General features: G+C 40.1%; 1 protein-coding gene across 7 annotated transcripts in view; it reads left to right on the forward strand.

Moving 5' to 3' along the window:
• NRG3 (neuregulin 3) overlaps positions 1-26,041 on the forward strand; it is a 1,039,823-nt gene that overhangs the window by 994,901 nt on the left and 18,881 nt on the right. For all 7 annotated transcript variants that reach the window (XM_025435065.3, XM_025435067.3, XM_025435066.3 and 4 more), the window contains exons 5-6: positions 9,940-10,042; positions 16,321-16,447. In XM_025435065.3, the coding sequence (XP_025290850.1) occupies positions 9,940-10,042; positions 16,321-16,447 (230 nt within the window). The remainder of the gene's footprint in view (positions 1-9,939; positions 10,043-16,320; positions 16,448-26,041) is intronic.

Consider the following 26,041-nt stretch of genomic DNA (forward strand, 5'->3'; position numbering starts at 1 on the left):
TAATACTGGAATAAATCCATTTAAACATAATCCAGTTAAAACTGGGACCAAAAAAGTCATAGGCCTACAATCAGGAACAGACTGACCTACCCAGATTATGAGGTTGGCTTGATGACTAGAGATAAATACAAGAATTAGGCACAGATCGAGCTTATAAATGGTGAGATCATTAGTGGATGTTGTTGTATTATGTTGACTTTTGCTCCTCTGTGTAGACTTTTCACCACAGGACCCCTGATAATGAATCCTTAGATAAGAAAGAGCCGTGGTGGTATTGTTACATGTGCTTTTAGAATGAACTATCGGAGTAATCATGCTTGCATTTGACACCTAGTGGTGGCACCACAAGGTGTCTGCTTTGTGTATGTTGAATATGAGGTGGTCTAGGTAGAAAAGCTTTTGTACTTGTGTATGATTTATGGGTATTTGTGTGTCTGTGTGTCTATGTGTCTGTGTGTCCATGTCTGTGTTGAGCTTCACATTACTTGGATGCCCATACATTTAGGCAAATCATGCTTAAGTTTGGTGTCTTACAGACTTAATTTAAACTGGTGATACAAAGAAAAATTTCCCAGCAGGCAGTGAAATCCTAGGGCCCCATACTTGATCGGGACATGGAGCTACCATTTAGAACATTTTGCATTCCCTAACATATACAGAGAGAAGTCATCAAGGTCATCCATTCCTCTAAATCCTTAATATAGAGACTTCCTAAGGGAAATGATTTAAGAAAGCTGATGATTTTCTTTGGGTATCATTTTTTTTCTTCTATATAGTAGAACTCAACAAGTGTTTGTGAAGGGACCTCCAGAATTCTAAAGACTATTAGAGTTTCCAGAAGCATTCTAGCAAGAAGTTTTACACACCGAGACCTCGACTGTGAGCCGTCTGGTTTAGCAGACAATGCTGTAGCCAACAAGCTTCCCAAAGATTCTTTGTCTCTGAGATCAAAGAGCATACTTTTCTTCTCAAAGGGTATACATGAGGGAGACTGTGAGACAGCCCATGCCCCAAGGAGAACCGCTTGCATCATATCCTCTAAAACATCAGGGTAGGAAATTCAGCAACACTAGTTGAAAAATCTAGTTACCAAGAGCAAAAGTATAAGGAACTGTAAGTAAAGAAAATGACATGAAAGTAAATTCCTTCAGGACAGGTCCCAGAGAGCAGGCAGTGGGGGCCAGAGCCAGGAAGTCACTGACAGCTTGTAGATAAGGCTAGCTTTTTCTAAGATAAGTGGAGTGTTTTATAGGTCTATTCTTACTGTGAACACTGGATTTGGGGGGGGGAGGGGAAGAGGGTTGAGGGGACAGAAAGGAAACTAGCATTTTGTGCATCCATTGTATGCCATCTATTATCCTAGACACTATCTGTGCTCACCTATTGAATCCCTAAACAAAGATGGGAGGTATGTAATGTTTTTCTCATTTTATCTGTAAAGACAATGGATGGGAGAGGAGGATAAAGAAAGCTGTAGCTGGGGTTGACACCCAGGCATCCGCACCAGCCAACCATACTGTTCCCTGAGTGAGATGGCTGTCCCTGGTCTTTCCAGGGGCTCGGGCCAGACTATTTGCCAAGGAGGACTTTTTTCCACTGGGCCAATGTCGGTTTCTGAAACTGCACTGTAGCATTGCTTTCTCTAGTTTCACCTTTATAACCTGAGATATGATCCTATAAAAAGAAAAGAGTGAGTTCTGTGCATTAGAGAAAAGGAAAAAGAATAGAGTTTGGGGTGGGGGAACGATCCAAACATCACTTACCGATTCTTATTTAACCAAAGATTAGTTCCACCCTCAAAAAGGACTTTATAATCTGGGTCTTTAAAGATAGAGTGAAATCCCATAGAATAATAACAGTTACCGTGTATCCGATAAAACCAAAATAAACTGCCAATGATTGCCAGCTATTGCGCCTTCCCATGGCGATTTTATATGGGTCAGCCTCACAGTGAGTGAGCACTCAGGGGTAGGTGTGGAAACATCCCATACATCTTGACTCATTCAGTCCTCCCGAGGTCTCTGTAATGAAGTTAACGGTAGCCTCAATTTACACAAAGAAGGCGTTCTCTGCTTTCTGGAATTAGGTGGAATTCTAGCTTCTGCCTCCAGGCTGAAGTGGTTTGAAGACACGACAGGTTTGGGGAAGGTGCATTTGCCTTGAGGTTCTTGAAAGATACATGACAGAGGCCCCCACGGAGTCACGGGGCCCCCTTCAAGATTCCACAGAGAGCTTGTGCAGTTCTCGGTGACCTCAAGGTCCCTGCAGTAGAGGATGTCATCTTATTCACCGCCTCCCCCCAATCATTCAATAGCCTGCACCTTTAGAAAAACCCTCTATATTTTCTTCCATGCTACTATCATGCTTAGTTATTATGTTTATTTCAAGGATTTTTTTTTTTCCATTTTTGGCTTTGCCTGCCTGGTGGTCCCTCCTCTATAGGATTCTTCTCTGTCCTTCCGTGAAATTTTGGAGTCCCTCAAAGCTCTTAGACATTGTTCCCCTCTTACTCTGTATTTTCTCAAGGGCCATCTTATCAAAACACTGGGTATCAGTTACATGTTTAACCCCTAGACATTTGTTTGCAGAACCCTGTCACCTCCTCGTAGCCCAGATCTGCATATTTAAATGTCTACTTTACATCTCCACTTAGACATTTTACAGGCTTTCAAAACCCACTAAGTCCAAAACTAAGCTTGTTATCTTTCCTTCCAAGTTTCAACCTCCTCCAAAATATATTATCTTAGTTAAGAGCACCATTATCTAGTCCCTTAGGTATTTTCAATCTAAGTGCTTTTTACTTCTGTTTATTCCTCTCTCCACCATGGTCGTTACTCATACAAACATCATCATCTCTTACCTGAGCTAATTTAATAGCCTCCTAACGGGACTCTGCATTTATTTTATTCCTTCTAATCTTCCCTACATATTGCATATACAAGGAACATAAATATTTCATCATATCATGTTCCTCTCCTTTCAGATCCTTTGGTACCTTCTGATGTTGTGATGACATGTTCATTGTGCACCATGTCCCCGTTGCCTTTGTGTTGTTCTGCTAACCTGCTAAGGAAAATGACTTGTACAAAGGCCCTGTGGTAGTAGATAACTTCCAGATTCCTGAGCATGCCATGTTATTTCCTACCACAGAGCCTTTGTACAAGTTGCTTCCTTTTCCTGGACCACTCTCCACATCCCATTACTCTTATCTGATCGGCCTCTAATGTTATACTTGAGATCTCTGATCTCTGGTTTCGACTGGGTCAGTTTTCCATACTATTTGTTTTTGTAGCATTATTTACCTCCTTATTATAACACTTACTACACTCAGTATTTCATATCATTGCCTTTATTCAGATAGGAAATTAAAGTTTATAAAGATAAAGTAATATATCTGTGGTTGCTCATATTAAATGTGGTTAAAATTAAAGTTAAATCCAAAATTGCCAGACTCTCAAACCTTTGTTTCTTACACCTCACCCATGCTAGTTCTTGGGTGACACTCTGTGAATCAAAGGCATTGATAGCACCGTCACTGTAACTACACCTGTGTCTATAAATTCACTCACAGTCTTCAGAATTTTAATTTCACTCTTGATTTAAACTCAGAATTGATTTTGTGCATTTCCCCAGGCTATATTTGACTAGCTTCAAATAAGAATAGAAACAGTACATAGATTTTATGTGGAAATCATTCAGCTTAGTAGACAGTCTTATTTTTTTGTTTTAATGAGTATTATTATCCATCATTTTCATAATTCTTTTTATTGGCAGAGGCAGGGTGGGGTAGATTATCACATGCAAGTCACGCTTATTCCATTACAGTCATCAACTCACAACAATTAAATGAGATGAAATTCTCTATAGTTGGTACAACTACTTATTTGTTTCCAAGTTCAATTGGAAAGTTTAACGAGCTTATAAATGTGGGGATGGAAAAGATGACATTCTTTAAGATGACAATATGCCCAAACAAGGTCTCAGTGACACATTTTTTATTCCTTTAATTTGAATTTTGCCAAATTACAAATGTCAAAGAAGGCTTGCCAGAGCCACATGATTGCCCCTCTTCATTTATTCAGAAATTAGGCTTAATTTCTGTTTTCTCATACTTCAGTCTGAATAAAATGGAAATAAAGTCTAAGATGGGAGTGAAGAAGGGCTAGTTCTTCTAAATCATTGTGTCCTAGTAAAGTTCTGCAGGAAAAAGGACAACAAAAATGTACAGTCATATTTAAAGAGAGGATATAATGCATGGTATCAGGAAAGGAAAAACAAAGAAAAAATAAACTAAGTCCTAGAAATCAGGCTCTGTGCATAGGTTTACATCTAGATCTGTTGTGTCTCATATCTATTTTTCTAATTAAAGATGAATTACTGCAATTGATTTTGCTGTTAGAGGAACATCACAAGTCATGGACTCATTTCAGCTGGCTCTGGAAGCTTCTGGGTCATATTGAAAGAACCCCAGAAAGTCATGGTATTGGGAATTCTGTGTCTGTGAGCCAACCCTCTGCCTAGGTTTCTCACTATGAATTGGAATCAGCACTGAGTGAAACTAGGCCAGAACATAAAACCAGGCGATGTACCAGTGCAGGCAGGGAAAGTGTTGAGAACACTCAAATCCAACACATCCAGAGTGTCTTCCTTGAAGCCTGACCAGGCAACCTGAAAATCACCCAGAAAGCCAGGGGATAACAAACAGATGGTATGGAAAAGAACATGAACAGTAAGAGTATTTACCTGTCAGTAGATCATGCTGCAGTATCTCCTGAGGCCTGGGAACATGGGGCTTCCCCATTTTCTCCTATGACACTTTGCCCTCTGAAAAGGACTTTGTGAGTACAGGGTTGCAGTGAGGAGGCCAGGTTTGGATGGGAAAGCCCCGCTGAGAGGAGCCAGGTGTGGATTTCAGGAATGGGTACGATCAGTTACAGGTGGTTGCTCAGGAAAAGAGCATTTGTGGAAAGCCAAGGAGGACATAGTGTAGACAAAAGAGACATGATAAACCTGAAGAGCATCCCCAGGTGAGACTTGAAATATCATACACAACTTAAAGCAGAAAATCCTTATAAAGGCAGAAATATCTACTTACTCCCTAGGCAATAAGTCTTACAGTATCCACTGTGTAAGAAGCTGTGCACTAGGTGATGGGGAAATGGTAGTGAGTCAAACAAATAAATCAAGAAAAACACAGTCCCTCGCACCAATGGAGCTTACAGTGCAGTGCAAGATTCTTTGAGCTAATGACTCTTAAGTTGAGACCAAAAGAGTGAGTAGACATTTAAAGGACAAATATAAGAATTACAGTCAGGAGAGAGAAAGAGAAGAGTATATATTGAGACTCTAAAGAATTGAATGTTAAACATGGTGGAAGAAAAAGACACCAGTTAGTATGGGTAGACCATGTTGTATCAGGCATATATTTTTTAACATTATGCATAAACTTCTCTATTCCCTTTTGTCCCCCAGGATTAATGTTTTGCTACAAGACTTGCTTCTATATTTGCAATATAAAATCAAGCACTTAATTAAAATTTATCATTTGATAGATTTTGACATTAATATTCATCATGAGAACATCATCCTATTTGAGACAATGAGCATATCAAGGACTTTCCGAAGTCTCCTCGTGTCACTTTGTGGTCTCTTTCCTCCTCCCTTCTCCTGACCCCAGCTATCCACTCACATGCTTTCTGCTACTAGAGATTAGTTTCCATTTTCCAGGATATTATAGAACTATAATAGCACAACAGGTGCACCTTTTTCCCTTTTTCTTGTCTGACTTATTGCACTCAACCTCATTATTCTGAGATTCCCATGTAGAATTGCTTATATCACTAATTAATTCCTTTTCATTGCTGAGTAGGATTCCATTGTATGACTATACCACAATGTGTTTATTTATTTACCTGTTAATGGGCTTTTGGATTGTTCCAGGGTTTTTTTTGTTGTTGTTGTTATTTTATTTTGTTTTTTTTTTTGTTTGTTTGTTTTTTTGGGTTTTTTTTTTTTTGCTATTGCAAGTAAAGCTGCTATGAATATTTATGTACATAATGAACATGTGCTTGCATTAGTCTTGGGTAAATATCTAGGAATGGAATGGCTGTGTCATAAGGTACTTATGTGCATAACCTTCTGTGAAACTATTTTTAAGTGATCATACCATTTTTCATTTCTACCAAAATTACATGAGAATACAAATTGTTCACACCCTTGATATGGTCAACCTTTAATATTAGTGATTTTTTTAAAGATTATTTATTTATTTATTTATTTATTCATGACACACACACACACACACACACACACACACACACAGAGGCAGAGACACAGGCAGAAGGAGAAGCAGGTTCTATGCAGGGAGCCCGATGTGGGGCTCGATCCCAGGTCTCCAGAATCAGGCCCTGGGCTGAAGGCGGCGCTAAACTGCTGAGTAGTAATGCTATATATCTTATTATAGTTTAATTTTCAAGTCTACAATGACTAATGATGTTGAGCATCTTCTTATGTATTTACCATCTAGATATCTTTGAACACTTTGAAGTGTTCATTCAGATATTTTGCCCATTTTTAAACTGGATTGTTTGTCTTCCTATTATTGAATAATAAGAGATTCTTATATATTATAGACACAAGTCTATTGTTGAGTATGTATTGTGCAGATTTTTTTCCCCAGAATGTGCCCTGTCTTTTTTTTTTTTCATTTTCATAATGGTCTTGAAGATTAAACATTGTTAATTTGGATGAAGTTCATTTTATTGATTTAAAAATTTTCACACCTTGTATCTTTTAGGTTATAGTTAAGAAATCTTTGTCAAATCCATAATTAGTAAGATTTTCTTCTTCATTTTCTTCTAGTAGTTTCATAGCATGAAATAATATATTAAGATCTACTATTCTTCATAAATTTATATTTGAATAAGGCATAAAGTTAGGGTCAAGGTTCATTTCAGTGGAAATGGCTATGCTCTTGTGACAATGCCATTTTTTGAAAATACCCTTTTCCCATCTAATGCCTTGGCATCTGTATCAAAAATGAACTGGCCACATATGTTTGCATATATTTCTGGACTTTGTTGTTTGTTCCATTGATTTATCTGCCATAAATAGGCCAATACCACCTTGCCTTGATTACTATAGTTTTATGTTAAGTCTTGGACTAAAGTAGTTTGACCACTTTAATTTTGTTCTCTTGGTTATGAAAAAGTTGTTTTGCTACTCCAGATCCTTTGTGTTTCCATATTACATTTAGAATCATCTTGTTGATTTCTACAACAGCAAAATGCCTCCTGAGACTTCAAATAGAATTTCACTCAGTCTATCCCTCGACTTGGGGAGAAGTAACATCTTAATAATAATGAATCTTTTAATTCATAAACTTGATATATCTCTCCAATGATTTAGGCTTCTTTAAATGTATGGTGGATTTCAGTGTATAGGCCTTGTGTATCTTTTGCCAAATTTACCTCTTTGTACTTTATGTATTTTGATGCTTCTGTAAGTGATACTTTCATTTCAATTTCTGATTATTTCTGGCTATTAAATAGACATGCATTTAATTTTTGTATTGTCTACCTTGGAACTTTCTACCCTGAAAACTTACTAAGCTTATTTATTGTTTACATTAGCTCTTTGTAGATTCCATCAGCTTTTCTGCATACATGATCATATAGTTTGAGAACAAAGGTGATTTTCTTTCTACTTTCCTAAACTGAATGACTTTAATTTCTATTTTTGCCTTATTCCATTAACTAAGCCTCCAGTACAATGTTAAATAGAAGTGGTAAGAGTAGATTTTTCTGCTGTATCCTTCATCTTAAGGGAAAAGCATTCTGTCTTTTACAATTAGGTAGATTATTTATAGATACTCTTTATCAGGATGAAGAGGTTCCCTTCTATTCTTAGTTTTTGAAAGACATAATGAAGAATGAATATTAGACTCTGTTAAGTAATTTTTCCCTCTAATCTGATAATTAAATAATTTTTCCTGACTGTTAAAATTGTGAGTCACATTGATTAATGTTAAAATATTAAACCAGCCTTGTATTCCTTGTATAAATCCCACTTGAGCATGATGTATCATTTTTAATATCTTATTGGATTTGATTTTCTAAAATTTTGTTAAGAATTTTTCCTGTCAATCAGAGACATATGTAAATACATTGTTTTCTTTTTATGTCTTTGTCTGGTTTTGGCATAAAGGTAATGGTGGTATCACAGAATGAGTTGTAATGTGTTCCCTTCCCTTCAATTTTAAGAGATGAGAAGACCCCAAGATGATAGAAGACAATGGGATCCAGAGGAACTAGTCTTTGACAAAAATATAGCACTTTCTCCAACTGAATCATTCTCTAAGTTTAGTGTGCATGCATATACCTGAAACATTCTTTTACATATTTTGATTTAGAAGGTCCAAAATGGATCCCATACCATGTTGGCATTAACAACAACATCAAAATCTCCCCTATTCTTACATGGTTGATGCATGTTCTAAGCATTTTTAGTCTATTCACTGGTTCTTAAAGTATGTTTCACAGACCAGCAGCATCAGAATCACCTTGGAACTTTTTTTTTTTTGAAACTTTTTTTTTAATGCAAATATTCTGTCCCCACTTAATACCTAGTTAATCAGTAACTCTAGGAGAGAAAGTAGGTGGCAATCTCAATGTGAATCTGCTGCACAGTAAAGTTTGAGAATTACTGCACCATGTCAAGAAGAGAAACACGAAGAATAGATTCAGATGCAGTGAATTTTGTATATTTTGTGTTATAAATAGAGATGATTTATACAATATAGATTTTTTTTATAACATATTGGAGATCTGCACGTGAGGAAAAGTAAGTCAGATGTTTGAGTGGAGAAGGTATGAGGAATCAGAAAAGTTGAGAAGCAGGCTGAGGAGGTCATTAGTCGCTCTTAGATAGAGGTCTACTTAAGCAGTGCCCTTGTCAACTTTTATTGATGCCCGTCTTCCTGATTGGATAATCTTCCTTCCCAATTCTGAGCTGCTCAAGGTAGAGGTATAGAGAAGGCAGTTTCTTGGATTTGTATGCAGTTATTCTGCCAAATGAGTAAAAGGGAAGGAGAAAGAGACACAGTAGTTGAAGATATTTGCAAGAGAGTGAATGACTGTAATCATGGATCATAGTCTCTCTGCTGTGTAAAGAAAGAAAATGAAGACAAGACGAGGATAATTAACAGATAGAAAGTTATGAGATATATAGATAAAAAGGTCTTGATGAGCTAGAAGAACTGTTTCTGTAGACATATTTCAGAAATGAGCTGAGAGTGTAAATGGTAATAGCTAAAAAGTGACATGCTTATTTTTGAATTTTTGGTGTTTTTTTTGTTTGCGTGTGATAAGAAGCTGTAAGTTATGACCTTGGTAATAGTGGTTGAGATGACTGTGCCAGATCATTGGTATTGAGGAAGTGAAGAATGGGTGAATAAATGTTCACATACATATTGAGTTTCTCTTTCATTAGTGATGTCAATCACAGTAGTGCATGGATGAATGGGAGACAGATAGTGGAGGACCGGATCAGAAAATACAGTGACATCAGTATCACGTGAAATAAATTGGAAGTCCTCACTGGCACAGGAAAGTTCTGGTGGACACATATTTGTTTCTCTTGAAGGTTATTTTGGGCCCCACCATAGTTTCAAAAACATGTCCCAGTATGTGCTAAATTTATGGAATGTCTTTTGATAATAAGAGTCATAATTGTGATACCCATGGATAAGTGTTTTTTAACCATACATATATAAAAAATAACAACCCGCTAGCCTGTCAATGATTGCCAAGAAATTGAATCACAATAACTTCTTCGTGTTTTCCTATTCATGACAGGGACAAAAAAGTTTGCTTTGAAAAGCTCCTACCAACTCAAGTGCCCTGCTAACACCCATTCTAATTCTGTTTTTCAAATTCACAGAGAGTGAAGAAGTTTATCAGAGGCAGGTGCTGTCAATTTCCTGTATCATCTTTGGAATTGTCATCGTGGGCATGTTCTGTGCAGCATTCTACTTCAAAAGCAAGTAAGACCATCTTTTTTCAAATGTTAAAAGGTTACTTCTCAGAGAAAGCACTTTGTCTTTCTTTAACCTTACAGTCTCTGCTCCAGGCAGAGGGATCTTGGGCAAATGGGTCCATCAAACATCTACAAATAACTTAGAATCTCTTATGGACTGTGAGGAGTATATGCAGCATGTACATAGGTCTGTGTGTGTGTGTGTGTGTGTGTGTGTGTGTGTGTGTGTGGTTTATCTTCGGTGCACAGAGTGAAAATTCTTCCCTGTGATCATGAACACTATGTTCTTTCCAATTTTTGATTACCTTCCAAAAGTAAAGGCTCAGTGTCTGCCTGCCACTAAGGGGTTAACACTTCTGAACAGAGAGGTCTACTGCTGTAGACCTAAGTATTATAAAAAATATCTAGACTTTCCTGAAAAAAAAAAAAAAGCAAACCACACTTTTCCTTTCATACTATTTTCACCTGATACCCATAAAGGTTTCAGCCAAATATGAAATATGAATACTGTAAGATCTTTGGTTTGACAGTTGGCAAGCACATCTATACTTCCCTTGCTAAGAAATCGAAACCTCTGGGGTACCTGGCTGCTCAGTCAGAAGAGCCTGTGGCTCTTGATCTCCAGGGTTGTGAGTTTGAGTATTGGGTGTAGAAATTACTTAAGTAGATAAGTATATAAACTTAAAAAAATGAAACCTAAATGCTGATAAAGGTGCTTATTTTTAACTAATAAAGTATAATAAAATATCTACATATCTATATATACATACAAATATATTTATTCCAAATGAACCTTAATAACAATTTTTTTTATTTATGGAAATTTTATTTAAGTCATGCAAGCCTTAAGAAGTTGGCACAGATTCTGTTCCTACAGCTTGTCTGAAATGCAAGTCCAAGTGTAACTGCTTTTCATTGGACCTATATTTGTCTACCCATTTGCTCTTCTAAAAATTGATCCATTTCCAGACGTAGTCTATGACACCTGTCTGCACATTGTATATGTTGATCTTAAAAAAGAACGGCAATTACTATTTTAAAAAATAATGGAAACTCGGGTATGAATCCATAATTAGTAACTATTATTTTTTAATGAACTATTTCAGAATAGATTTAGATTTTCAGAATTACTGTGAAAATAGTGTAGATAGATCCCACATATCCCGGCCCAGTTTCCCATAATATGAATGTCTTACACTAATATGTTATATTTGTCACAATTACTGAAATAATATTCATACTCTATTACTAATTGAAGTTCATACTTTCAGATTCCCTTAGTTTTTACCTAATATGCTTTGTTCCAGGCCCCCATCTAGGATACCACATCATATTTAATTGTCACGTCTCCTAGGCAACTCTTGGCTGTGACAGTTATTAGTGTTCATTTTTGAGAACTTATTCTTTGTCAGGGACACTGGGCTTTGCATGCATTATCCGCCAATCCTCACAACAATGGGAATTGTTCATTATTGCTGCATTTTTCAAATAATAACAGAATTTAATTTTGAAATATTAATTTGTCAAAGCTATGCAGACAGGGTCTTTGAATTTCCACAGTCATACTCAAAATTGCATGCTCTAAACCACTCTGCTACATTGGCTCCCACGGTCCTCCCGCTAGATAATGGAAAGGGAAACCGTTTAAGGTAAATCAAGAATACCATGGCCTGGTGCAGCCCTGAGCGCTTTGTGTGCTCTAGGGAGCAGATGCGGCATGTGGTCAGGAATTACACGTGCCACTCATACCTGCATTCAAATCACCAGGCTGCCTCTTGCTTGTTGCATATTATTAGGCAAATCAAATCCAGTCCCTTAGCCTCAGTTTCCTTTTGGGTAAAATATGGCCCCAAATGATATCTACCTTATAGAATTTGTGGGGGATTAATGGGATAACACTATATAGAGCACAGCATCGTGTTCCAAAGAGTAAATAATGAAGCCTTGCTGTTGTTAACACCTACGATTTTCCACACTAGATTTCAGAAGCTGGGTGACTGCAAAGTGAAGAGCATGCATTGGAGCACGAGAGGGATAATCACGCACGGCAGGGTGTTAGAAGGGTCTCTCCACAAGTGCTGTGTACAGGGAAGAAATTGTGTATTTAACAATAAGCAAATTACCATCAAGTGGTGGTTAATCACTTATTTTTAGAGTATAATTTGTAGTTGTACCACATTTAAGGGAAAGACTGATTATGACAATCACAAGAGCGGAGAGCCGTTGGATAACTAGAGGACCTCTATCTTCAGGGCTGTCAATCTCTCCCTCTCCAGGCAGCACGTGGGCTCTGAGACAAACACCTCCTCCTGGGGCTCAGTGAGGTGTCCGGGTTTAATGGAAACACTGCTCAACATCATTCATTATGGGCGACTCCGACAAGGGAGCCAGGGGATGAACACTAATCAGAATGTTGTCTTTCTGCCTGCCCAGCTGGGACAGGTTTTTATTAAAAATTAAATAAATAAGAAAATGTGGGAATAATAAAGTAATAATAAGAATTGAAACCTTTTCCAAGTGGAGTTCTATTTCTCATTAGAGAGCCAAAGTGTATTTTCTTCTAGCACCATTTCCAGGTGGGGTCTTCCTTTATTTTTCTTAGCCTGAGAGGAAGGCTACACCTTACACCGAGCATCTAATCTATTTAGCTGAAAGTCATGTAAAGTTTTAAAGCACCCTGGCCTATGTTTCTTTCCACTCACTCGTGGACTTTCTAATTCCCATCCCCAGATCTCAGGGATAGCAGCATAGACAGCCGCTATCTTGACGTTTCCTTACTTTCACACATACTATAAAGTTGTTAATGTGTGTATCATTTATTTGACTTCATTTTGCCAAGTCTTCCAGGATTCTGGGGACTCTCCATCACTGGTTTTTAAATAAATGCACTTGAGCCAGTATTCTATATTCTGGGATATACTGTTCCTAGCCAGAGAAAGTCAGGAGTTACCCACAAGCTGACATTCCCTTGGATCATTGATTATTTCAGTTCCTATATTTCCTTAGATCCTGCCACTCTCGTCAATTGTCCTGTGACCCTTACTATGACATGACCTCGCCACAGGGACTATTACAGCACATCGCCAGCAGATGAGAGTTTGAAGGTGGATAGCATGATGAGGTGCAAGTGATCAACACCTTGGATTGAGAGGATTTCCTGAGTTAATTGAACCTCCACAATGCTAAAGGACACGATGAAAGCAATCCTCCTCTCATCACTTCCAATAAGCCCTTATATTCCCATAAGAGGTTAATGGGACTATTAGTTAAGCTATTCAGATCAGGTTGATGGGGCTCATGTGGCAACTCTTCTAGGTTTCTTCTTGCTTTCAACTCATATGGGAAAGAAGTGTGAGGCTGCCTGTAGGAGTCCTTAGTAGACTTCGGAAGGGCAACACAAGTCAGCTCGAAAAAAAAGAATTGGGATAGGACAGGAAATGTTCCAGGAGGCAAAAGCCAGGACAAATAGTGATCATGACTGGGGGGGAAAAAAGCAGAAGAACAAAAAGGAAAACTGGTGCACCCAGTAAAAGTCAGTCCTGACTGACTTCAGCCCAAGCAAAGCCCTTCAAAGATGGGCAGCGGATGCTGTGATTTGCAGCTTCAGTTCTCTTGAGCAGTGAAGATCTTAGTCCTCCAGTGGCTAAAACAAACATGATAAAAGTTGCCTTGCTCTGACCTGAGATAGCCCACCTCCCATGACAGGTCAGTGTGAGGTTCTGAAGCCCAGGCCTCTGCCCGAACCTAGGGGGCAAGGCCGTCCAGCTTCAGAGCGCCCCCATGGGATTTGCAGAGTTCTCCGCTGAGACTGCATTATGTTCCAGTTTCTCCATTGGCCCAGTCCTGCTCCCCTTCCAGTGCCTTCATGGGGGTTGCCTCCCCTGATAAAAACCTCGCATGTGTCTCCCCTGAGTGCCTGCTTCCCCCGGAGCCCGCCTGCCACATTACCCATCACGCCCACCAGTGCACCTGTGATGCCTGATGCTCTCCCACTGACATGTCAGTCCGTTCTGATGAACTGGGCCAGAGAAACTTAACACTCAGTGAACTATAAAATATCACCCCTGACATTGTTAGGCTCGTAGGGTGCCAGTGTGCAGCACCTGTGTCTGCTCTTTCCCAGAGCAGCGGCTCTTTGAGGGACATAATGGAATTGCAACCCGAAGCTTCTCATGTCCTGGTTCCCATCTGCTGGGTGAAGGAGGAAAGAGCAAAAATAGGTGTGTTTGGGATGGGGTCGGGATGATGGAGGAGGAGGCCGGTTCCGAAAAGAGAGCCCATTTATCTCTGGATTATCAGTGAGTCGGGACTTAAGTGCAAAGCCAGGAAAGGAAAGCAAGTTATACAAGGATTTAGGAAATTGCAGTCACACATTTTTACGAGGAAAGTTCCTTTAGCAGTTGGCGTTTCCCAGACACTGAATTATAGAATTACTGAAAAGATAGTTACTGTTCCTACTATCTAATCCTTAGGAGAGTAACGGGGTCCTTCCTCTGTGCCAAGCCCCCTTTTACCACCTCACGATGATTTCCTCGGGTGGAACCTCCTGATAGCCTATTTCCTTCATCAGGGGGATTTTGTGGCTATAATGTGCTTCATAAAATGCTGACAGGATAGATTTATTTTTAACAAAAGGCTACAGATTAGCTGTTAGGAAACAGATAGGTTATTACAACTGGATTAAAGCAACCAAAAGTACTGGGGATAAGAGCTCCCCAAACAATTGAGAAGATATAGGAAATTTTTAAACACACAGAGCTACATCATTGCTGCTGCAAATTCAAAAGAGTTAATGATGCTCAGAGCTCCCAAATCCGGCAGCAGACACTCACGTGCTTGTGGGAGATGCAGTTAACACAATCCTTTATCTCTGAGCCCATGTTCTAATTCCTCTGTAGGATCTGCCCCATTAGCAGTTGGTGCTCACTAGATGTCAAGAGGGGGAGCAGACCAACCCTTTACAGGTGTCCTCACGTTCAGTTCCCACGGCATCCATGGAAGTTAGCTTCTCCAATGAGAATGTATATGATGTTCAAGCAACCCTGGGCACAGATGAGGAAACCGAGGCTCAGGAAGCTTTAGCAAAAACAATCTTTTTGATTTAGGGACTCAAAGCAGACGTGGTGGGTGGCAGACTGGGATTCAAATCCCAGCCCCTCTGATACCCAAGCCCATTCTCAGGAAGAGCTCCCTGCGGAAGCCAGTGCACACGCTCCACCAAAGGCTGTGTCCTTGTCCTTGACAGGGATCTTGTGGGAAGAGGTAAATGTTTGGGGTGGGTGGGATGGTTCTGCAGTGTGTGTGTGTGTGTGTGTGTGTGTGTACGGGCACTGAATCTTCAGCTGGTAGATAATTACTGTAAAGCCCTTGGAAGAGAGCAGTCAATAAGGCAGTGATGCGTTGCCTCCTTCGAGTATAGCCCGTGTGACTTAAACAAAGTCACTCCACATATACAGTCAAGAGCACTTTACTCAGAGTCCAAAATGCAAGAACAGTCTCAGCCTTCCCACTGAAAAGCTGTGGGCATATGGGCAAGTGGTTCGATAGTCCCAAATGGTGCAGGGTATGCAGCCTGATGGGCTGGGTTCAAATTCAGCCCCACCACTGACTAGCGATGTGACTCTGGGGAAATTATTTAACCTCTCTGTGCCTCAGTTTTGTCCTATATTAAATGAGTATATTAAATGAGTAAATTTAAAAAAATGAGTAAATTCTCATCATTGAGAATTATGAAGAATAAGTGAGTTGATACATGGAAAACACTTAAAATGACACTCGACACATAGTAGGAATTCTTGCAGGAGTTAACTATTTTTTATTATTATTTACAAAGTAGAAATAAAAGTCTTTTCATTCAGGGCTAATGGTAACAATAAATGAGCTATTTCTAAATTGAGGAAGAGGAAGTATACACATTATAGATGTATATATGTTTTTCCCACTGATTACTTCAGAGCATTTCTAATTCTTTACAGCTGAGCACTCAGGGTCAGGAACCTCTTGCATCCCTGGGGGCCAGGACAGCGCATCATGCCTCTGTCTGCCTTTGGTGCACCATTGGGTGTGAATACCTGAATGTTGATGGATAAAATCAGCTTCTTTCCAGATCAGAAGTTATCTAATGGGGCTGGTGGATTGAACATGGAGGAAGGATTTTCTTTGTTAACTGAGTTTTCCAGCTTTCAACACATGACAAATACAGATGTTGGGAATGAGTGAACCCCCAAAATATGAGTCGAATAAACTGATGTAACTATTTATGCATTTGTTTGTTTATCTCTGCAGGAAACAAGCTAAACAAATCCAAGAGCAGCTGAAAGAACCACAAAGTGGTAAAAACTACAGCCTCAAGGCATCCAGCACAATGGCAAAGTCAGAGAGCTTGGTGAAGAACCATGTCCAGCTGCAAAGTGTAAGTTACTTGTCTACACATCTCTTCCCACAGCCCACCTCAGGGCTCAGAGGGGATGGGGAGCTGGGAATCAGACTTGTATATATTTTTTTCATTACTTTAGATTTTTCCTTAAATCATCGTGCGATTGTGTGTGTGTGTGCACATGCACATATACAGGATGAAACTGAAAAATTAAACCTCAGCTTTAGATTACCATCTGCAATATAAATCGATCTCTGGAAGCCAAAAGTGCTTCAGTTGTTTTGTTCCGCAATGATTTATTACATTCTTACTCTGTGTGGAAAATTGTGCTGGGCACCAGGGGTATAATGCTCCCTACCTTATGGGAACTTATCTGTGGTAAGAGATACAGACACCAGAAGACAGGGGGTATGTGGCCTGAGATGGATGACATTGCCATTGGTTGAAGAAGGGACCAAAGGGAGGGGGATGAGTGAATGCCTCATCAGGTAGTAAAGGAGCAAAGGATAAAAAGAGTAGGAAAAACAGAAAAATGATGAAGCCATGGAATCCTGAGAATGTATATGATGTTCAAGCAACTCCAAGGTAAGTGGTGTGAGAGATGTCAAAGGTAAGACAGGTGGGAAGGGAGAGTTGTATTGCCAGCGTCAGTGTTTCCTGAGACTGGACCTTGAATAGGTACCAGAACTTGAAATGCAAGCTCTTTGAATCTCACGTTCTTTCTAAAAGTTGTTTTAATCATTTCTGAGATGTATCACAAAACACTTAATTAAAGACAAGCAAATATCATCCAAGACATACTGAAATATTCCTCTCAGGGTAGCAATCCTTTGCCCTCATACAAGATTGCACTTCCGGATTCAGAGACACAAAAGGAAGGAACAAAGGCCATGGTATAAGCGTAGTATTTGAGTATAATAGACAATCACCCAGGACATATTCATGGCCCCCCAAATCACTGGGAATTTATACATCATTTGTGATTCTAAAACATCATTACCCAGAAAGTTGCCATTTGCTATGCATAACAGATGTACTTAGATGTTTAGTGTGGAATTCATAAATCAGAATTGCTTCCCAGCTAAGTTTTGTTCGTCGTGTAATCATAGTTATGTGGGGACTGTTCTTTTCTGTAACAGAAGGAATGCTTTTGCTAATGATTTCTGAGTGTTATCTCACCACCTGAACAGCAGTGCAGTGATGAGGGGTCTCGATGCCTTTGCAGCTGGACCTGCCGAGCATAATCAAAGCCAGCCGCTCGTTAAGGTAGTAAGGACAGATTTTAACCAGTAATGCATTATTGCATTAGAGGAGAAAGTCCAGCACGACCTGAACTGGACTTCAGTTTGTACAGAAGTGATGGCTGCGTTAAAGGGAGAAGGAAGGACTAGGGCCAGGAAGCAGCAGAGTCTTGGAAGAGTCAGAGAAGTGAAAAACCACAGAGCTGGTCGGGCACACGCCAGCTGTGTGTTAGCAGGCGACCAATGGAGCGGAGGGCTCCGCACCTCCACAGACATGGGAAGACAGAGATCCAATCCTTCCTAATTCCATGTCAAGGATTTGGCTTTCAGGTCCCTGAGAAAGAAACCCCTGAGTTGGAGGAGAGACATAGATATCTCAAAATGACCAGGGGCAGTTTATGGTTACAAGCCCCTTTTAAGTAAATGCTCCAAGAAGGGGAGGCCAGGGGCCTTTCCTTGGGGATTGAACAAACTCAATTCTTTTGGAGGCTTTGAGGTTTTTCATTTTTGTTTTTGTTTTTCAGGAAGGCATTTTAAGGAAGGTTAGGGTCATTCTAGACTTGAGCTATTAGAGGCTATTAAGAAAAAGCGGGAGAGACTATATTAGAGTAAACTCAAGTCTTGTAGTGTGGGGATGAGTGAACCAAGTCATTCGTGCAGCAGATCTACGGTTGTTATAGGCCAAAGTTAAGGCCCCGGAGAAAAGAAGGCTCAGGGGAGCCTGTCTAGTGTTGGTTGGAAGAGTCTTAGTCAGTCCCTATGTATTTTACAAGGTTGCAGGCAAAACACACATACAATTTTGTATCCTTTGTTTTCACCAAACGAATGATCAATAGCATTTTCTGTCTGATTTTTGCTCTCCACACAGTCCTTTGGGAGATAGCACAATTGTCCCCAAAGTGGCCACTTTGCCATCCTTACCCCTCCCTCCTCATAGGCATCTCTGTTCTCTCCTCTTGCTTACTCTGAAAGGGATATGAAAATAAATTCCTCACTCCTGTGCTTCCCACCCTTCAATTGGTTGGAATCATTAGGATTCCAATAACAAGAAATTACAAAGTGTAGGGGTTCTGACACTTGGAAGATTTGGAGGCACATTGGATTTTCTTTTCTTTTTCTTTCCCTCTTTTCCCCTTTCCAGCCAAGCCATACCCACATTTTGTATGTTGGCCAGGGAAGCAGAGGTGGGCTCAACTGGGATCATTCCACAGGGCCCTAGATGAAGTATGGAAAAGTGTATTTTCATATTTCTCCTGTTTGGGATAGAGAGAGTAGATATAAGACTTTTTTTTTTTTTTCTAAGTTGGGGTGTGGTCAACTAAGACAATACATTTCAAGGGACCATCATTTTAGGCTGGGCTGGAAGTTCAGGCCAAGAATAGATGGTGAAGAAAGGCATAGAAGGACCCTGAAAAAAGAATGAGGTGCATTCAGGGGACGCATGCATGCTAGCCATAGCATCCTACCTTGGCCAGCTTGGGCCCAAGGGACAGCCTAGCGCGTCCCTTTAACCAGATGAGACTGGAATAAATACATTGCTTTCCCACAGGCACAAACCCATTTCACTGCTAGAAAGCAACATGGGTCACTACCAGCTTTGTTATACTTTTGTCAACATTTATTTTGCTAATTTAATAGAATATGGCATTTTTAGAAATTTTACATTTAACTATTTGAATCTGTTGTAGAGTCTCAGTCCATATATTTCTAGTCAAATGTTCAGTTTGGTCCTGCTGATACTCTTGCTCATACTTTTGTTACAAGACTCAAATCAGAATTTGACTGTAGTGTTTCCTGTCGTATAATATGGGAGAAGACAGTAATGGAGAAGGTGTGTCAATAATACATTGAAGAGGAAGAGAATCTTTTAATAATGTCTGCTTTCCCTCAACATTATGTTTAAGATATGCAAGGAGACATATACAGGACATCCATGCAGCTGGAGGCCAGGTCGCACTGGCCTGAGGGCAACCAGTAATCTGATGTGTGCCTCACAATTTCTGCATGAATCGTGAAGAAAGCAAATGTATGGAAGAAAGTTTGGTAAAGTGGTTTTTCTTTGTAGGTCTGTATCTCTTTTTCTTCTGGCCAGATCTATGAGGACCTACCAACGTCAATGTTAGCAAGCAAACAGTGATAAATGAAATAGAGAACGTTGTAATAGCAAATAACATGTACTGAGTACACACAGAGGATCATGCTAAATGATATGAAGACAGTGCCTGACTTCATCCCAACAACAACTACTCAGTTTACACTCACGATGTGCAGAACAGGGAACTGGGACTCAAAGCTTGAGAAAGTTTCTGTCAGAACAGTTGAGTAGCAGAAAGCCAAACTCATGTCCTTGTAACTCAGTGGGTCAATGGGGGGCAGTGTTGCCCCAGAGAACTTTAGGCAAAGTCTGGTGAGAGACTTTGGGTGTTTACAGGACTTGAGGGGCATCTCTGAACAGAAGGCTCAGAAGTGCTGATACATATTCCACAAGGTACAGGATAGCCACCCCCAACAAAAAATTGTCCTCAAAGGTCAAGAGTAGTGAGGAAATCCAGAGCTCAAGCTCAAGTTGCATAGCATGTCCACTAGGAAACTCTGAGTGTCCAGCATGGGCGTTCTATCGTTATTTCTACAACACAGAAGGTGATGGGTTATCCATGTAGACTCTAGACCTTGGGAGGGAAATTTTCCACTTGCACACCACATCAGGTCTCTATTTTATCTTGGAGTCCAGGTTAACTACTTGAAATTCTTGGCAAATTACAGCATTTAACAAATGAATTGTCTGCGTCTGGCATTCCCTTACGTTCATTAAACATTCATGGGGTAGGGTTTCACTTGACAGTCGTTTAACAAGATGTGAAACACCTCGTCCAGTGAAGCAACATGAGGATCTGAAAACACTTGACTCAGAGGCTGCAGAGCTGGCCGTGCCATAGAAGCATCTAGCGCTTTACCGTCATGTACAAAAGAAGCATTTGTGGCTCAGAGTGATGAACTGACCTCATTTACTGTGTCCTGGGTGACAGAGAAAGCTGGAGTTTGCCTTATAACCTGCAGACTGACACTTCTCAGCCTGATTCAGGGATCAGAGAGAGAAGTCATTGAAGGAGACATGATCTATTCTCTCTTAAGATCAAAAGGAAATATCCATGAGTGAAAAGTAAGGGAATAAAATTACCCTTTCCTACCCTTTTTTTCAAGAATGTCTCAGGAAGGATAGGTTTATGAAAGTAGTAGTCAATGAGGAAGAATTGGAAGATAGTATTTGCCTGCATAAGGGGAGTAGTAAGACTTGAAGACCTAACACCGCCTGGATAATGGGTAGAAAGAAGCATCCATTTATTCTGTACTTATTGAACATGTCTCTGTGCCGGGCTCTGTAGAAAGAGCTTACAGAATACAAAGAAGAGACAGATCCTGACCTCAGGGGGCTCACGGGCCAGTGATAGGAACAAGTATGTAAGCACATACAGCACTTGTTCTGTAACGTAGGTCTGTTAAGTCACGGTGCTATCAGAGAATGGAGAGGGACAGTTGTCTGGGGGACATTGGATCTCACCCACAGTAGATGACATACACACAAAGTCTTGGGAGTGAGGTGGGGTTTGTGGGATAGCCGTAAGGGAGCTGGTCAGGAGAGGTAATTTCTTGATAGCATGAATCAGTGTTAACTTTGAATAATTCTGGTTTAAAACCCGATCTCTTGTTTTACATATCAAATTCTGACTTACTGATTCACTAAAGATCCCCACTATAGATTCTTCTATTCAAATATATACTAAATATTTAGTCAGGACCAGGCACTGCATTAAGGACCAGGGATATGATGATGACCCGAAATGACAACATCATTAATTTCAAGGAGCATATATATGATTCCTGTAGGCCATAGATATTAAACAAATAATCCCACAAACACATCTACCAAGGCCTCCACTTGAGTGAACAGTCTCTTGGACCTTATAGAAGACAGGTCTGGAACTGGCCTGACAGTATAGGAAGAGCAAAGAATGGGGGGTGCCTGGGTGGCTTAGGTTGTGATCCCAGGGTCCTGGGATAGAGCCTTGCATTGGGCTCCCTGGTGGGGGGGGTGCAGAGTCTGCTTCATCTTCTCCCTCTGTTGTTCCCTTTTCTTGTGCTCTCCCTCTCTCTTTCTCTGGCAAATAAATAAATAAAGATAGATAGATAGATAGATAGATAGATAGATAGATAGATAGATGATAGAAAGACTAGAAAAGAGCTTTCTTAAAAGAGGTAATGATGGCATGTGTCCAGTTCCCTGGCTGAAAGGTGCACGTGGTTGTGGGGGGATGGTGGGTGATAAAGGTGGGAGTGAGGAGTTCTTGCTCTATCCACTGCATAGAAAGAGTATCTTGCTTCCACAGAAATGTGTTGAAGTTTGACTCTAATTGGTATAGTTCTTCCTACGTGGGATGTGGTGCAGAAATTCCCAACAGCAACAGTGGTCAAATTATTTTTAATTACTTGCATCAGAAATCATGCTTTAGGGACACCTGGGTGGCTCAGCAGTTGAGCGTCTGCCTTCGGCTCAGGTGTGACCCTGGAGTCCTGGGATCAAGTCCCAAATTGGGCTCCCTGCATGGAGCCTGCTTCTCCCTCTGCCTATGTCTCTACCTCATTCTCTGTCTCTCATGAATAAATAAATAAAATCTTTAAAAAAAAAGAAATCATGCTTTAAAAAATATGCCATAATGACTCATTTCCACCATGCTCTGGGCTCCTAAGTCAGACTTCCAGCAAAGAACATTTTGACACAGACTTAGAGGAGCTGGGAGCAATGCAGAGAGACAGACATTCAGAACCTTTTAAAAATATACCCTGTCCTGCCTTTATTGCCTGGGGTTCCAGGCCCACTGATCATCAGTCTCTCATTGCTCTCCAACCCAGACACACGTTCTTGTGACCTTCTGACTCCCACTGCGTGTATTGGACAGACCTGCAAACAACGTCACTGCTCGACTTCCAGCACGAGCCTACTTCATCTGACAGGTCTCTGGATTTCAGGGCACCATCCACAATGTGTTGGGGGCAAGGCAGGTGACGGTGCGAACAACAGTAGAGGTCCTCAGCACCCAGGAGCACCCACAAGGTGGCCTTTTGGGGAAGCCAGTCAGGATGAGTGCTTCCCCAAGAGGTGACAGTACTGACCAGGGCCTCTGTGGGGTTTTAAAAGGAAATCAAGTCAACTCATGTTGAAAGGACCAGTGTACGGACCATGGCATCTTCTTATTAGGTATTCAGGTGACATGTTGTACATTATACCGAATGAGGTTTTAACAAAACATGTACACGCACACAAAGTCAAAATCTGGGGGGCACCTGGGTGGCTCAGTGGTTGAGCATCTGCCTTTGGCTCAGCACATGACCCCAGGGTCCTGGGATTGAGTCCCACGTCGGGCTCCCTGCATGGAGCCTGCTTCTTCCTCTGCCTGTGCCTCTGCCTCTCTCTCTCTCTCTCTCTCTCTCTCTCTCTTCTGTGTCTCTCATGAGTAAATAAATAAAATATATATTTTTTTAAAGTCAAGATCTGTATGAGTACAAGGAAAGAACATGGCGTCACTACCCTACTTCGTACAGGGTACAGAAATGTTAATGGAAAGGGCCAGACAGGCAGCTTTACTAGAGAGATCATCTCATGGATAAAATTATGGAGACTGTAACTCCTCCCAGGGATGGAAGCGTGTAAATTATGGAAGGAACCATAAGAAATGCTTTCAACATAGAACATAAAAATGTCCAGAGGCCATAATCATGGTCAGTGAAGCTACCTTTAAGGAAGTTTATTGCAGACTGTTCAAATGAGTGGATTCCGCACCTTGAGAACCTGTAGCTGCAAATAAAGAGGCTGAAGTCTGCCTTGAGTCTCGAAATTCCTATGCTTCTTCTGTTTCTGCTTCTCCTCCTTTCCCTTCTTCTCTTTCTTCTGATTATCCTGCCTCTTGTCTTGGGTATGAATCTTTTGTTTTTCTTTAAACTCTCTTATTTTTTATTTGTTTTTTTTTTAAATAGACTTTATTTTTTTTTAAAGTCAGTCTGGGATTTACAAAAAAGTTGCAAACATAGTACGGTGAGTTCCCATATCCACTCTACTCAGTTTTTCCCGTTAGCCTCGTACATTGACATGGTACGTTTGTAAAAGTCAATGAGCCCATAGAGATGCCTTGGGCACCTTCAGTTTTAACTTCATTGTTTCTGTTCCAGGATTTCATCCAGGAAACCACAATGACAGTTGGTTGTCATTTATCCTCTTGGCTGTGGCCGTTTGTCCGATTTTCCTCATTTTAGTGGCTTGGACAGTATTCAGGAGTAGTGGTCAAGTATTGAGTAGGATGCTCTTCTACTGGAATTAGTTTCATGTTTTTCTCACGATTAGGTTGGAGTAATGGGATTTGGGGAGAGACAACAGAGATAAAGTGCCAAGTTTTTGTTGAGTACATCCTTGCTTCTAGGAACTCTCAGCAGACAGATCAAAGATATATCTATCAACCAGGCAGTGCTTATGTGTGCCTTTAGTTTACAGATTCCACTCCTTTCCAAAGTTCCTTAGGACAGTGTGCCCTGATCCCCACCTCACACTTAATGTTCTTTCATATATTTGTAGTACAGTTAGTTTTCCTTAGCAGAATTTGTATTCCTTCCTGGGATCTCCAGATCTCCTAAATGATACTTATTTTGTTAATATATAATAGGGTAATTAGGTTTACCTATTTCCACTTGCATGAACTGTGACATGTATCTTTTAAAAACTTGGTTTCTTTCAACTAGTATATCAAATTTGAGGTCATACGGTTATTCACAGTCTTCCTTTATTAACCTTTTCCGGACCATGGGATTAGTAGTGATGGTCTCTTTCGTTTCTCTTATTGATAATCTTTTCTCTTCTTTTTTTTCTGGGTTAACCTGACCAGAGATTTATTGATGTTCCTGATCACCTCAAAGCATCAGCTTTGCTTTTGTTGATTTTCTCTATTCTTTAACTATTTTTAAAAGATTTTATTTATTTTTTTTTAATTTTTTTTTAATTTTTATTTATTTATGATAGTCACACAGAGAGAGAGAGAGAGAGGCAGAGACATAGGCAGAGGGAGAAGCAGGCTCCATGCACCGGGAGCCCGACGTGGGATTCGATCCCGGGTCTCCAGGATGGCACCCTGGGCCAAAGGCCAGCGCTAAACCGCTGCGCCACCCAGGGATCCCCTAAAAGATTTGATTTATTTATTCATGAGAAACACACACAGAGAGAGGCAGAGACATGAGCAGAGGGAGAAGCAGGCTCCTCGCAGGGAGCCCGATGTGGGACTCAATCCCAGGACCCAGGGATCACCACCTGAGCCAAAGGCAGATGCTCAACCACAGAGCCACCCAGGCATTCCTCTTTTCCTGTTTTCAATCTTAGTAATTTATTCTCTTTTATTATTTCTTTTCTGTATGTTTTGGGTTTAAATTACTCATCTTTTACTCGTTTTCTAAGGTGGAAATTCAGATTACTGACTTTAGATATTTCTTCTTTTCAATTATAAGAACTTAATGCTGTAAATTCATCTTTAATCACTGCTTTCATTACCTTCCACAAATTTTGATAAGTTGTATTTTCATTTAGTTAAAAATATTTTTAAATGTCTCTTGTGATTTTTTCTTTGACCTTTCTGGTATTTACAAATATGTTATTTACTCTCCAGATAGCTTTGGATTTTCCAACTATCTTTTTCTTATTGATTTCTAGTTTGATTTCAAAATGGTCTAAGAATATGCTATTAATGATTTAGACCTTTAAAAAATTTCTTAAGAAAGGGTGCTTGGCTGGCTCAGTCAGTAGAACACGTGATTCTTGATCTCAGGGTTCTGAGTTTGAGCCCTATGTTGAGTGTAGAGATTACTTAAAAATAAAAAATCTTTAAAAACTTTCTTAAGATGCATTTTATGGCCAAGAATGTGATTTATCTTGATGAATGTTCTATGTGAGCTAAAATAAAAATGTGTATGGTGCCTTAGTGGCTCAGTTTAAGCATCTGCCTCCGGCTCAGACAGGATCGCAGGGTCCTGGGATCAAGCCTACGTAGGGCTCCTTCCTCGGTGGGGAGTCAGCTTCTCCCTCTGCCGCTCCCACTCCTCCTCTCGTGCTCTCTCTCTCTCAAATAAATAAATAAGATCTTTTAAAAATGTATAGTCTGCCATTTTAGAAGAAATATTTTAGGATTATTGCTTAGATGCTGGTGATTGAAAGTGCTATACAAACCAACTATATCCTCAATAATTTCCTGGCTGATGAATCTGTCAGTTACTGATAGGTGGGTGTTGAACTCCCCAAGTATAATAGTGGATTTGTCTATTTCTCCTTGAGGTTCCTTTGGCTTTTGCCTTATGTATT

The sequence above is a fragment of the Canis lupus genome, chromosome 4 (genome assembly GCF_003254725.2).
Source record: "Canis lupus dingo isolate Sandy chromosome 4, ASM325472v2, whole genome shotgun sequence".
Taxonomy (NCBI): domain Eukaryota; kingdom Metazoa; phylum Chordata; class Mammalia; order Carnivora; family Canidae; genus Canis; species Canis lupus.